Source organism: Trichechus manatus, unplaced genomic scaffold, assembly GCF_000243295.1.
Source record: "Trichechus manatus latirostris isolate Lorelei unplaced genomic scaffold, TriManLat1.0 scaffold00008, whole genome shotgun sequence".
Lineage (NCBI taxonomy): Eukaryota > Metazoa > Chordata > Mammalia > Sirenia > Trichechidae > Trichechus > Trichechus manatus.
This window is the reverse complement of record NW_004443944.1, coordinates 33,673,367-33,687,928: the sequence shown is the minus strand read 5'-3', so window position 1 is coordinate 33,687,928 and position 14,562 is coordinate 33,673,367. Positions and strand designations below refer to the sequence as shown.

General features: G+C 50.6%; 1 protein-coding gene across 2 annotated transcripts in view; it reads right to left on the bottom strand.

Moving 5' to 3' along the window:
- Positions 1–11,007: 11,007 nt before the first annotated feature.
- PSMF1 (proteasome inhibitor subunit 1) overlaps positions 11,008–14,562 on the bottom strand; it is a 59,257-nt gene continuing 55,702 nt past the window's right edge. For both annotated transcript variants that reach the window (XM_004370492.2, XM_023725568.1), the window contains exons 6-7: positions 13,974–14,132; positions 11,008–13,420 (exon numbers count right to left, since the gene is read on the bottom strand). In XM_004370492.2, the coding sequence (XP_004370549.1) occupies positions 13,369–13,420; positions 13,974–14,132 (211 nt within the window). In that variant the 3' untranslated portion in view covers positions 11,008–13,368. The remainder of the gene's footprint in view (positions 13,421–13,973; positions 14,133–14,562) is intronic.

Genomic DNA, 14,562 nt, shown 5'->3' with positions numbered 1-14,562 from the left:
ATCTCAGGTTTGCTCCAAGCCTGAGAAGCCTGCTCTGCATCCTAACGCAGAAACTCCTTTAGAGAATGTGTATAATGGAGCAAGGCAGTCATTACCTTGTCAGTGAATTAAGAAAACTTAGAGATGCCAAAAATATTTCCCCAAGATTGCAGCTGAGATCTCCCAGTCAGCAGAGAAGAAAGAGGGTTAGGAAGGAGTTGGAAGGGACATGGAATAGAATTCTGAGAACTTTCTCTGCAGGTTTCTTTGGGGTAGGTATGGAGTGGCCCCAGAGGACCCTGTGGTCATTGAACACGTCTCACCTTCCGGAACTCCTTGTTCCACCCCGATATGCTGTTAGGGTCTCCAGACCTTGTGTTTCCTGGTGTATCAGAACAGATACCGATTTTGGAGTCGGACATGGGTTTGAATTCAGACTCTGCCATTTACTGGCTGTACAACCTTGGACCGGTTACTTTACCTCTCTGAGTCTTGATTTCTTTATCTGTGAAGTGGCATTAGTGAAAGCTCTGCCACAGGGAGTGGTGCAGATCAGAGATAAGATAGAGATGTGCATGGTATGAGGTCTGGTAATGATTCTCACTCTCCTTCCCCACCTCAGTTGGGGACAACTCACACCTCACATCCAATCCATCAGCAGATGTTGTAGATTCAGATTCTACCTTCAGAATCGGACCGCTGTTCACTCCTTGGTGCCACTACCTGGTCCAGGTTGCTCAGTGGCATCCTGGCCTTCTCTTCTGGCCCCCTACCCCTTGCACTTCGTCTTCCACTTGGCAGCCAGAGGAAGCCTGTTAAAGGGTGATCAGGTCATGTCATGCCCTGCTCAGAACCCTCCCATGGCTCCATCTCACTTCGAGGAAAAAGCCATCATCTTCACCATGTGTGGAGTGAAGTTTAAGTGTCTGGGCCCCTGACTTGCTCAAAAGGCCCTGAATTGAATTTTGTGTTTGTAATTTTGATGTCTTCTTTTTAAGGATAGCCCCCTAAATTGCATAAGCTTCAGACCCCCCAAAAGCTGGATTCATCCCTCACAGTGGCCCACAGGGCCCTACTCCATCTGAACCCCTGTTCCTCTCTGACCTCATTTCCTACCCCTTGCCCCCTCACTCACCCCACTCCAGCCACACTGGCCTCCTTGCTGTTCCCCAGCTGTCCAGGGACACTCCTGTCCAGGACCTTTGCACTTCATGTTCCCTCTGCCTGAAGGCACTTCTCTCCATATCTGACAGGCTCATTCCCTCACCTCCTTAGGGTCTTTTTTCAAATATCACTTCACTGAGGCTTTTGCTGATCACCCTATTTAAAACTGTACCCCACTGCCCACCCTCACTCCCTCTTCTTCCCTGCTTTATTTTTCTCCAGAGCTCTAATCACTACCCAGCAGGGTGTATCTTGTAATTATTTATTGTCTGTCTCTCCCACCACCTCCCCACTGGGTTGCAAGCTCCATGAGGACTGGCTTCTTGGTCTGACTTGTTCATGCTGCACCCCCAGTACCTAAAACAGTATTTGACACATAGTAGGTGTTTGTTGTTGAGTGAATGAGTTCAGCAAATATTTCCAATGCCTACACAGTACATGTGGGGCCATTCCTGCCCCATCTCCTGGAGCCCCTTCTAAGAGATGAGAATCAGTCATGTAGAAGATGATGTGCTGGAAGTGTTGAAGAGCTTATTTGTCATTGAGCCCTGCAGTTTGAGCTCGGGAACCCGTTTGCCTTCCTCTCTCAGGCCTTGGCTCCACTTAGAGGAAGACCCCTCTACCCCAGCCTTCTCTGAACCCAGCCAAGTTACCAAGCTAGTCCCAGGAGACATTTGCTGAGTGTTTAGGAGCCTGTTAGATACATCAGCCTGATTCTTGCCCACCAGAAGACCTTGAGTGCCCAGATCTGGACCTCTGAAATCTAAGTATCCATCGTCACACCTGCTCACTTACCTCAGGATCCTAAGAGAGTCTCCCAGCCCCAAATGCCTGCTGCCTGAGGTTCCCCCATTATTGCCCCCTTCCTTGGGATTAAGCATTACCTTCTCTGGGCTGCTCTTTAAAATGTCCTCCTCCCTGCACGTACACACATGCACACGACCCGCACATGCACGCACACACTTTGCACGTTCTCGGTTTCTCTGCCGTCTGACCTAGCTCAGAAGCCAAGGCCATAGACTTTTTTGAAGCAGCTCTAAACCAGGGCATCCTCTGGATTATTGATAAACATCTTCTCTTTCTCTAGAAGCACAGGACTTGCAGTTCCCAGGATAACCTCTTCAGCAAGTCAAGTTTCCTCTCCCAAGCTTGGCTGGGTGCCTTTCTATCCTTCCTGCTTCCCCACTGCAAGGGAGCAGGGAGTGTTTCCACCCAGCCATGTGGGGAGGGCACTATGTGGTCCCAGGCTGGAACCAGGCGAGCCAGGCCCTGCTGGTTACACCTTCCCTGTGGGTCTTTGGGCCAATCACTCCACCTCTCTGGTTTTCCAGAGGAAAATGAGGGAGCCTTCCCCTTCTGGCTTCTCCTGGGGCTGAGGGAATCAGGAAGCATAGCAGAAGGGCTTTCCCAAGTTAAGACATGGTACCCTGCATCTAGAGAGGTTTGGTGGGACAGGAGGATGAGGGAGGAAGGGAGGCATGATGAAGAATCCACAAGAGGTGGGGGAAATCTAAGAGTCTGTCAGGGAGGAATGTGGGGTGTCAGCAGCACTAACAAAGTTAAGGAGATGCCTTCAGCTGGGCCCATTAGTGTCTCCTGGACAGAGTGGGCCCTCTGGTGGCCCCCAGGAGGTAGATTTCGCTAAGGGAAGAAGCTTGCTGAGATCTTGCCCAGAATGGAGTGGTGGGGAGCTCCTTGTCAGTGGAGGTATGCTAGCATTCACTGGTCAGGTGTTGGTATCTTTTAGGGATGGAGTGTAGTGGAGTTGGGTAGGATTTGGTCAAAAGCCTCCCCAAGCTTCCAAACCTCCTCCTTCGGGGAGCACCAATGTCCCAAAGGCCAGAACCTGGCTAAAGACAGTAGCAACTCTGGCCCTGCTCCATCTTCTTGCCTGTGGCCCAAACATCCTCTTCCCTGCATCATTCCTCTTCCTGGGTTGCGTTGTCTGTGAGCAGATGGGCAGGTGCAGGACGCCTGAATCATGCAGAGGGTGGAAGGACTGCCACTTCTCTCCTCACTGGGGCCAAGTGCTGCACCTTCACCTTATTCAGACCTCAGAGGGGTGGGACAGGGCCCCTTAAGCAGGGTCCACTGAAGATCTCCATCAGGTCAGAGTGTCAGGCACTGGCTCCACCGGAGTCTCTGGGCCTGTTTCCTTATCTGTAAAATCTGGGTCTGATAACAGCACCTTCCCCATAAGGCTGTGTGTGGGGGGGGTGTCATGTAAATGAACCAATGCCTGTAAAGCACTTAGCACAGCGCCTGGCACATCATAATCGCTCAGTGAGTGTTAGCTGTTCTTATTCATTCATTTATCCATTTGTTCATTTACGCCTGATCTGCACTTGGCCCTGGGCTAGGCGCTGTGGGGACACACAGACCCTGCCCTTGGGTCACTCACAGACTGCCTGGGGTGACAGTGTTGTGACAGTGGCCTGCAGGGGGTGTGTGCAGAGGAGGCATCTGATTGAGCCAGGGTCAGAAAAGGCTTTCCCGGAAGAGGTGATGTCTAATAGGAATCTCAACAATGAGGCAGTGTCTGATGTGGGTGAGAGTGGGGAGAAGGAAAGGCACTTTGAGCAGAGAGGAACAGCATGTGCAGAAGCTCAGAAGCATAAAACAGCCTGGTGTGTTCTGGAGTGGGGGCAGGAGGGAGGGGGTCCTGAAGGGCAGGGCCTCACAGTGGGGGCTCCATGTTCACTGTAGAGTGGGGACCACCACATTAGTGACGTGTAGGGTCACTGAGGACTCTGCGAGTGCTCAGCACGGTGCCTGGTCCATGCTGTGAGCTCACTGTTTGCCGTTGCCATTGCTTTCAACGGTGTGGTCAGGCAGCATCTTCCGGTGTCAGGTGTACTGTGGGGGCGACGCTGGCACTGGGGAGGCCAGTCTGCAGGACTATGGTTTCCAGCCCCCCAGCTTTCCTCTCAGGGCTCAAGCTGCAGCCAGAGGACACGACCTCGAGCTCCAGGCTTCCTCCATCTCAGCGGCCCATCCCTCCTGGGCCTTCGAGCTACCAAGGTCAAGGTGGTGAATGCTGCTCTCCTGGGCCCAGGGGAAGGTTAGTGAATGGGAGGATCTTCTGGCAGGAGAGCTGGCCCCAGGGGAGCAAGGATGGCAGGGGAAGAAGGTGGCTGTCATGCCAGCCTCTTCCTGGGTGGCAGGGCATCTGGACCGATACTGACTTGGGGTCAAGGGCATTCTGAAAAGGCCACCTCTCTCCCTCTCCATCTCTTCTTCCTTCCCTTCCTCCAGCCTCTCCCCTTCCTCTTTCTGCTCTTTTTGATTCTTTTGTGTCCTCATCTCCTTTCACTGAAGCCAGTGCTGGGGCTTAGACATCCACAGGTGAGCTGTTACTGCTGGTCACTCTCCTGTCTGTCCCACCCTCCCCTATCAAAGATTAAAGCAGGGGCCCCAAAACAAATGCCTGCAGGGCTCTGCAGGTGATGCTAATGGATGAACCAGGTGGCTGGGGCCAGCTGTGGCAGGATTAAAGGGGCGCGTGCTTCACTCTGGTCGGCTGTTGCCATGTGGTAGCTCGGCTTGGGCGTCAGAGCTCCTGTTTTTCAAGAGCAGCTGGACATCTGGACCTTTATTTGGGTAAAAGAATGTTGAACAGGATTATCCTAATGCCTCAGAATTGTGACTGAGGCCAAAGCTGAGAACCACGGAGTGTCCAATGAGATGACACCTACTGAGGCCAAATGTACCCCCTCCCCCTCACCCAGGGCTTAATAAACAAAGGCAGAACAGGCCCTTCTGCCATTCACCTCCATCCAGTATCAGGAGAGGACATGGGAGAGGTACAGGGGTTGTCATCATTGGCTGTTTCTCTCCCCTGTCCTGGGGTAGGGTCCACAAGTCACTCATAGAGGAGATGGGGGTGCCTTCAAGAAGGGGACTGGCCTCTGCCTCCCAGCTGGAGGCTGCTGAGCTGCAGGCCTGCAGTCAACTTGAGTGCTGCCCATCATTCATTCATTCTTTGAACAAAGATTTGTGCACTGGCTCGGTGCCAGGCACTGTGCTATGCTTTGGAAATACAGCACTGGACATATGGAAGGGTAAAGAGAGTATTCTGGAGCTCAGGGGCATTTACGAACATGGAAACAAAGTCTATTTCTGACCCAGAGATTTCTGAAGGTGGGAGGCCCCTGGGAGCAGCCCCTGCTGGCTTGAACGGGCAATGGTGTTGGGGACTGAGGAGGAAGAAGGGCAGTCCTGCATCCCTGCCTGGTGCTCTGAGCCCCTTGGGGGTAGGTAGAAGACCCTGGTGTTCTAGGGGCTCCAACTACTGATTTAGGGAGGTGAGAGGTAGCTGAGAGCTGTGGGGTGGCACAGGTGGCTGTGCAGCCCAGCACACTACCTCAAGAAGGGAATGGGCGGTGAGCCTGTGGTGGACTGGACAGAGACCCTACCCCTCTCTAAGGGCCCAGGGCAAAGCTCTCACCACTCCAAGAAAATTATGCATGCTGTCTATTGGAGCCTCCAGCAAGAACAAAAACAAAACCCAGTATGAGTTAGAGTAAGACCACTTCCCCCACCCACCATCCCTGTAACCAAGGCCAGTCTAGAGACACTTCACTTTTCTCTCCTCCTCCTCCCCACCCCACCACGCTGGAGGAGCAAGAGCCCCAAAGAGGCCAGAGGAGACTTCTTGGGCTTGGAACTGGATGTGAGTTGGAAAGTTTTAAACTGGACTGGACTGAGTTTGAAAAACCAAAGTGACTGGTTGGTTATCAGATGGGCCCTTGATGTTGAGAAGGTTGATTTTTTTATCCAACAGAGCTCAGTTGGATAAAAAGAAACCACCTCAGCTTTAAAACGTTTCAGTGAACTATCCTGTTAGATCATCCAGTTTTTAAACAACAAAATATAATGTTCTTCCTGTGGCAGGCACTCTTCCAAGTGCTTCACATCTACTTGCTCGTTTAAACCTCACAACAGCCCTGTGGAGTGGGTACTATCATTGTCTCCACTTTACAGATGAGGATGCTGAGGCACAGGAAGGTTAAATGACTTGTCCAAGGTCACACAGCTGGTAAACAGTAGTCATGACTCAAATTTAAAAACATGCCATGCAGGCCAGTCAGGGCATGTTAGTGGAAGGATCTGGGCTGTGGGCTGCCTTTTTGAGGCCCGACGTTTCGATGTAAATTGGGAGGCTCTGTGGGGGAGAGCAGGAGGACAAGTAGGGTACTGAACTCCGTCAGGCTCATGGCCCACTTAGCATCATGGAACCTCACAGCTGGCTAGGCTCTTGGAGACAGTCAGGTCCACTCACCTGATTTTGCAGATGGGAAAGCCAAAGGGGGACAGTACTTGTCCAGGGTCACCATGGCTCAAGCCTCTTGACCGTCTCTCTCCTTCATACGCTTCTTACTTGAATTTATGCTCTGGGAACCAAAATGCCTGTCGGAGACTGCTCCTGTGGTTCCAATCTGGAGGAAAGGGCGGGGCTCTGTCTGGGAGGCAGGACACCCAGGTCCAGGTCCCTGGGATGCCTGCCCACCAGCCCCAGGAGTGGACCACCCTGGACTGGGTAGCTGCGGATACCGTTAGGCCTAATCTGGCCTGCGGGCTGCCTCTGGTAGCATCGAGGAGGATGGGCGCTGGCCAGGGTGCTGAACCTGTCAGGCACCTTCCTCTTAATATTCTCCCTAGCTGAGGGGAGAAAGGGACGTGGAAAGGGGATCCCCATATTTTTGTCACTTAGGGACTCCCCTGACTGTTTTGCACACAGTGTTTATGGGAAAGCCTTGGACTTGCAGTCAGGATTTCTGTGGCCTGTGGGTTTCTTCCAGCTGCTCTAGACCTGCTCTTCCCACCTGTTAAATGGAGAGTAGCTCCCCTCCTCCTGAACTCGCAGGCTGAGGTGAGCATCACTTGGGGCAGGTGACAAAGCCCTGCACAGAGCCCAGGCCCACCCATGGGGCACTGTGAAGTCTCTCAGGAGCTCACCCTCACAGAGGGGCTCCGGGCCCATTTCTTCCCTTGTGGGATGGAGGTTGTGCTAGGTGGTACCATATGCTCCTGCTAACCTGGGTGCTCTGGGCACCATGGCTGTAGATGGAAGTGCTCAGAAACATAAGACACACTTTGCAAACAAGACTGACTCTCAGCTCTCCTGGAAATTATGCAGCGTTTTTCCTTTCCCACATTTGTCCTTATTGGCTTTCTAGCTTCAGGAGTGGGTTTTGCCCAGGCACCTATGCTCTTCACCTGGAGAGAGGTTGTGAAGTCTGGATGCAGTGGTTCTACTAAAAAGAGCACTGGCTTTAGAATTAGGCTGACCCAGGTTCCAACTGTGGTTCTGCCACCCGAGAGGGGCAAGCCCAGCACCTTGACTAATGCTGCCAATAGTATTTTCACCTCAGGGATTGTTAAGGAGGACTACATGAGATTAGGAGGGAAAAGCCCAGAACACTGTGGGCACCAGGCACGTGCTTGTTTCCTGCATTGTGGGGCAGCCCAGCGTTCCTCTCCTCTTGTCCTTGAGCCCCCACCCTTACCAACCTACCCACCCTCAGTAAAAATAACAGCTGGCATCCACTGAGCCCCAAATGAAAAAACCAAAACCAAACCCATTGCTGCCGAGTTGATCCTGACTCATAGCGACCCTATAGGACAAAGTAGAACTGCCCCCTAGAGTTTCCAAGGCTGTAATCTTCATGGAAGCAGACTGCCACACCTTTCTCCTGCAGAGCAGCTGATGGGTTCAAACTGCTGACCTTTTGGTTAGCAACCGAGCACTTAACCACTGCACCACCCAACCACCTAATAAGATACATTTTTGGCTGGTTCCTGCAACAATCCTGCAGGTGGGGGTGACGCTCATTTTGCAGATGAGGAAGTCCACGCACTGGCAAAGGGCGGGCTGGGAGTCACAGCCATGCCTGCCTGATGCTGAGGGCCCTGCTTCGTCTTCAGCAAATTACTGGACCTTTCCAAACTATTTTTCTGGTCTAAAAAAAGGGGATGGTACCCCCCTATGGTTATGATTTGAAGATACATATGCTATTTTATAAGGATATACATATATTGAAGGACATATGTGGAACACATCTGAGTGACTCCTGGGGGCAAGGGAATAGAGACTAGGAGTAAGAGAGGGTTCTTGCATGCGTTGATCATACATAATATACTAGGAACCAAGAACGAGTGACTCAATTCTTTGCAGCTGAGATCCAGGTGAGGGAAAAGGAGATGGAGTTTGTAGACCAGAGCTTCTTAAACTTTAACCTGACCAGAGCTTAAACTTTAACCTGCACACGAATGACCTGCGGAGTTTGCTAAAACGCAGATTCTCAGTCAGCAGGTCTGGGGCGGAGCCTGAGTGTGTGCATTTCTAACAAACTCCTGGGTAATGCTGCTGCTACAGTCTGAGCTGCTAGGACATAGGGTTTTCCTTTACTTTTTCAGTTCTCAAACCTGCCTGATAATATGAATCACTCAAGGAGCTCAGAAGACACGGATTTGCAGGCCCTTCTCTGGAGATTTGGATTCAGGTTTGGGCTGGGGCCAGGATGTTGGAATGTGTGCTTTGAGCAAGTTATCTCAGACTGTTGGGCTTGGGCAAGCTGGGGACGCGTGGCTGTGGACCCATCTGTATCATGATACGTGGTGAAGGCCCAGGAGACTGGCTCACTAGACCTCTGTCCCAGCTTCCTAATGTGCCGTACTGAATGGCAAGATGGGAAAAGGGAGCAAGGAGATTTTCCCAGGCTCCCTTGCAGCTATGGTTCAGGAGGTGATGTAGTTCCAACAACTAGATGCATTCAACTGAGCCTTGCCTTTGAAACTGAGCTGAGTAGGGGTCGAGGTAGCAGTATGAAGGTCATCCATTTCCTGGTGCAAGTCGAGGCAGTTGTGGGAGGCTCTGGAATTTCCTGATCCCCAGATCATGGCAATGATGCTGTGATCCTGCTGATCTCTGTACCTAAATCTTTTTGTTTACAATAGTTAAAATGGTTTGTTTCCTGCAGCTGTACTCCAGCAGGACTAACACCTCAGCAGGGCCCACTCCCTCCTCCCCATCACCCATCACGCTGTGATTCTCACCAAACTCACCTTATGCAGCTCACCTGGACACAGCCTCTCTCAGGCACATCCAGCCTTCTCTATTAGACTGCACTATCAGCCCACCATTCCTCCAAACAGGGGCTGAGCCTTCCACCTTATGCCCCCCACAGGGCCCTGCCACTAGTCGGGTGTCAAACTTGTCATTGCTGCTCCTTGCATTCGAAGACCTGTCTTCAGTCCCCTGGGCCTTGCTGCCACCCCTCAGTGCCTGACACCTCTGCCTTTGTAACTTACCCTCCAGGGCAGATTCGGGGCCAAGCACAGCTGGAGTGATAGGGTGTGCCTTGTGGTATCCTAAGGGCAAACAAGGGCTAGGGGCTTAGAAGCCTGCCTTTGAGTCTCTTTTTTGGTGCAAAATATTGAGTGGCTGCAAGCATGCAAGTTTGATGACAGAAAAAGCTGGGGTTACGCATGTGGGGAATCTTTCTTCTCCTTGGTTTCTTACAGGAACTGCACCAAAGCAGACAAGAGTAAAAGATGATAGGATATGAACCGCTTCATGGATTCTAATATTCCTCCTGTGAAGAGGGGCATGGATCAGGAACAACATGTCACTGACACTACAAAGAGAGGCCACAAAGGAAGCTGAATTCCAAAGAGTGAGGTTCTATGGGGCTTTTCTAAGTACTTGAGGGTGAACAGGTACTGACCATCTATCCAGTAATACAGAGGCAGTCTACATTTTGAGCACAATACATTCTTGGAGATGGTGTCTTACGAGACTCATGACTTCACCATGGAGGCTGACGAAGTCCATGACTGAGAGGATAAATACTAGCTCTAAAAACTGGGGAGGAGACAAGTCAAGGAAGCAAAGGTTGGGGTGTGGGGACTGATGGTTCGTCTTGGAAATGAATTGTCTATGGCACTTCAGCACCAAAAGACAATGATTTGGAACCAGACATTTATTTTACTTGTAAAGTCACTTGACTGAAAAGAAATTTTAAAACCAAGCAGAGGTAATGCCTGTGGAGCTCACTAGACCTGGAAAGGTCATGGAAACCTTCCTAGAGATAGGACCTGTTCTGTTTTACATCCAGCCCAGAACCTTCTCCAAAAGTCAAACCCAACTCCTCTGCAGCTCATAAGCCATGGTCAGCCCAAGGTGGCAATTATCAAAGCCATCATCTGCTCCTCTACGGTGATTGGCTCTGGTCTCTGCCTTGCTTGGCCTATGTCAAAATTTTCTTTTTTTAAAAAAACACAACAAAACCACAATAAGATAACCACTTTACACCCACTAGGGTGGCTATAAGCAGGAAGACAAATGCTAACAAGTGTTGGCGAGGATGTGGAGAAACTGTAACCCTCATACACTGCTGGAGGGAATGTAAAATGGTGCAGAACTGCTGTGAAAACGGTTTGGCAGTTCCTCAAAAAGTGAATCATCGAGTTATCATATCACCCAGCAATTCTACTCCCAGAGAAATGAAGAGATACGTCCACACAAAAACCTGCACATGATGTTCATAGTAGCATCATTCATGGGAAAAAATGGAAATAATCTAAATGTCCACCAGCTGATGACCAGGTCAACAAAATGTGGTGTAACAATATTATTCAGCCATAAAAAGGAATGAAGTACTGATACATGCTACCACATGTATGAATCTTGAAAATATGCTAAATGGAAGAAGCCAGACAAAAGGCCACATACTGTGGGATTCCATTTATGACAGATGTCCAGAATAGGCAAATCCTTAGAGATAAAAAGGAGATTAATGGTTGCCGGGGCTAGGGGGAGGGGGAAATGGGAGTGCTGCTAATGGTGATGGGGCTCCTTTTTGGGGTGATGAAAACGTTCAGGAATTAGAAATGGTGATGGCTGCACAACACTGAATATACTGAAAACCACCGAATGGCACACTTCAGAAGGGTGAACTTTATGGTATGTGAATTATATCTCAATAAAGTTGTTATTGAAAAAAATAGAGGAGCAGGTTATTAAGTGCTGATGTTTATTGTTAAGCCTTCAGCTTTTGGGCTCCACAAAACACACACCTGAAGTATCCCCATTATTGCTTGGTGACTTCACAGCTGGAGGGAGGAACATGGCCCAGACCAAAACAAGCACTGACAGCTGGACTAGGAAGTTCCTAAAGGCCCCATTCACTTCTCCCCGACATAACATCTAAGATGTTGTTCCTCCGTGTCCTTGATGCAAGGAGACCCACACAGAAAATGTTTCCTGGATTTAGCTCCAGGAAAATGGCTGATTCTGTTCAGAAAACAGTTATATGTACGACAACCCAAAGCGTTTTCCTTTCGAACTTTCTACTAGAAAATTGAAGTATCAAATTTATTGTTTTGTCTTTTACTAAAATCAGGATCCTAAAAGTTATCTATCTTCCCTGCTTCTGTCTGATGGTCCTTTAAATGCTTCCTTTTATAATAAAGGATGTTCTTATGAACAAATTGTCCCAAGTTCTTCCAGTTGCAGGTATGGGCCAATTCCAAAACAAAAGCTAACATTCCACCCATGTGCCAGCCCCCGAGGAAGAAGACTATGATTGATGAGTGTGCCTGTAGCTCTACCTGATCTCTGGGTCTTTGTGCAAGGCAGAGACGTTCTGAAGACTTCAAGCTGGTCAGCTCTCCTGTCTCTGGGATCTTTTACTAAATCAGTACTTGAGATGGGTCTGCCAGAAATACTTGGGGAGCCAGCTCCTGCTAGCCTCCCCACCCAGGCCCAGCCTCCATCTGAGACTGACCCAGGGCCTATTTGTCAGTTTAGTTTACCCCTGACTCATCTGCAAGCTGAGCAGACAGACAATCCTAGACTATAGAACACAAGTAGGCAACTTAAGAAAGCTAGTAGCCCCCTGCCTAGAGGTAACTAATATGCTGTAATTTACGGGGAGGAACCCAAGGTTCTGAGAAATGAAAGGACCCATCCATGCCTTAAGTGCTAGTTGCCAAACGTAAGTGACTAGCGCCTTGTCTCTTGCCTCTTAGCCTGGTGCTCTGTGGTGCTCTTTCCACGCCAGCACACGGGTTCATCACTGACCACGTCTGTCAGGTCTCGGGCTGCAAAGGATCCGGAGAACACCAAAGGTCAGGTGGGCCTGGACATAGGACACAGACTTCCAGAGATGGGGGCTCCTTGGGGGTGAAGTGCTTTCCTGGGTTGTGTCCTGCTTCACTACCACTGGCTTCTAGAGGCTGGGGTTCCTTGCTTCTCCCGAAGTTCAACACCATTCTCGGAGCCCATACTCCTGAGTTTACAGGTCCTGTAGCTAAGTGCCACACAAAGCCATGGCCCCAGTTCCTATGGGTTGCCATATACAGAAACAGACATCAGAGTGTTTTAGAGAAGGAAATGTACCTCAAATTTTATAGGTGGGCACACAGGCCCTGTGAGGGAAGGGACTTGCTTAGGGTCACTCAGTAAGTTAGTGGCAAAAATGAGATTAGCCTTCAGGTCTGTTTGCTCCCCTGTTGCTGGGCTGCTACTGCCCAGGCCCAGGAAGACCCAGAGGACCAGCCCAGAACAGGCAGAACTGGAGGATTTCACCATTGTCAGAATGACACTGTCTTTTCCCAATGTGCCTACCATCGTGAAAGTTATCCTTGTAGCCCACTGGGTTTCCAGTCACCCACTTCCATCTACACAGCCAGACTGGGACCTATCACAGTGATGTCAAGAACAGTAACAATTTATCAAACGAAGACACCTGAGAAGCAAAAATGGGCCCTGGGTAGGAGGAGTCCCTTAATCCCACAAAGATTCAAACTCTCAAGTCCCATAACTGGCAGGAGCTGTACACTAAAAGTAAAAAAGAAAAGTGGGAGACCGGCAACATGATTTTTGTATTGACATTTGGTTCTTAATAATAACATCCAAAATGCGTTCTGTTCTTATAGCGCTGCATCGGGTCGAGGGTATATGTTGCCAGGGTCTCCCCTAGGAGGTGGGGAGGAGCTGGTGGTGAGAGACTTCTCCTTGGGACCTATATACAGCCAGGTGGAGAGCTGCAGCAGATACCGTGGCTCTGGGAGGGGGTGGGAAGGCAATCCCAGCCGGCCTGCAAACACATGGGCTGAGTCCCTTGCCCCCAGCCTGCCAGAACACAGTTGCTGATAGGGCCAACAGTGGCAGCTCCAGGAGAGTGGTGGGAAGGCTGGGATGTTACATTCTTGAGGCCTTCACAGGTACATGTCATCGTAGCCCGGCGGGGGGAGATGGTCTGGGTTAGGTCTGGAATGGAAAGAGGGGCTGGTGAGTTGGAGTGATGGAGGGGCCAGGGACACACAGGCAGACATGGCCTTGAACTGAGGGAATCTGCCCTCCAGAACGATGTGGTGGTTCTTGGGGTTTAAGAGCATGTGCTCTAGAGCCAGGCAGCCTGGGTGTGAATCCTAACTCTTCCACTTGTTAGCTGTAGGAACTTAGATAAGTTACTTCTCAGGGCCTCAATTTCTGCATCTGTAAAAGGTGGATAATAGAATCTACCAGAGAATGTTGACATAAGGCTCCAGTGAGTTCCTGACACACACTACATTTTCAATCAGCATTAGCTTCTCCTCTGAGCCCTCCCATGAGGGGAGCTGGGGGAAGGGAGGCTCCCGGGAACGGGGAGTTCCTGGAGGGCTCCAGGGTGGCATCAGGCAGAGGACCGGAGGAGGCTCCTCTTTCTCAGCTGAAGGGATGGAGGTAGTGGGCCTGGTGTCAGAGACACCTTCGCTCCTGCCATGCTGAGCTAAAGCTGCTGTCAGGTTCTACTTCTCAGCATGCCTGAGTGAATACCTACCCTGACGGGCTGGTTCCAATGGGTCCAAAGGGGTCAAAGCGTGCTCCTGGGGGCACAGCACCTGGAGGAAGCCGGTTCGGGAGGCCTGAGGACGGGTCAATAAGTGCTCTGGGGAAGCCGGATCTCAGGGGATCCACGATCATGCCACCTCTTCGACACCTGAGGTAAGAAGGAAAGATGGGTAAGCAGGTGTGGCAAGGAGATGCCCTTGGAGAAGAGGTGAGGGAGGTGAGAATGGACCAAGAGTGACTGGGATGTCTGCTCTGAATGGTCCAGGTAAACTGGCGTGGGTGCCTGCCTGACTGCCAGCAGGAAGTGGGCAGGAGCAAGAACACAAGGAGCACATCTTTCCACATGAGAGGCCTGTACCTTCATCTCTGTAAGGTTCCCCAAGCCTGGAAAGTTAAGATCCCTGCCATGTCCTAGACCCAGGGGGCCAATATGATCAAGAACAGGAGCCAGGACTCACCAGAGTTGATGCAGGACCATCATAAGGCTCCATAGGGCACTACTTTAGGTCTAAGGACTAATAAGACCATTGAGATAATTCATGATGCTTGTTTTTTTTTGCTGTTTCCTTAAGGGGCCT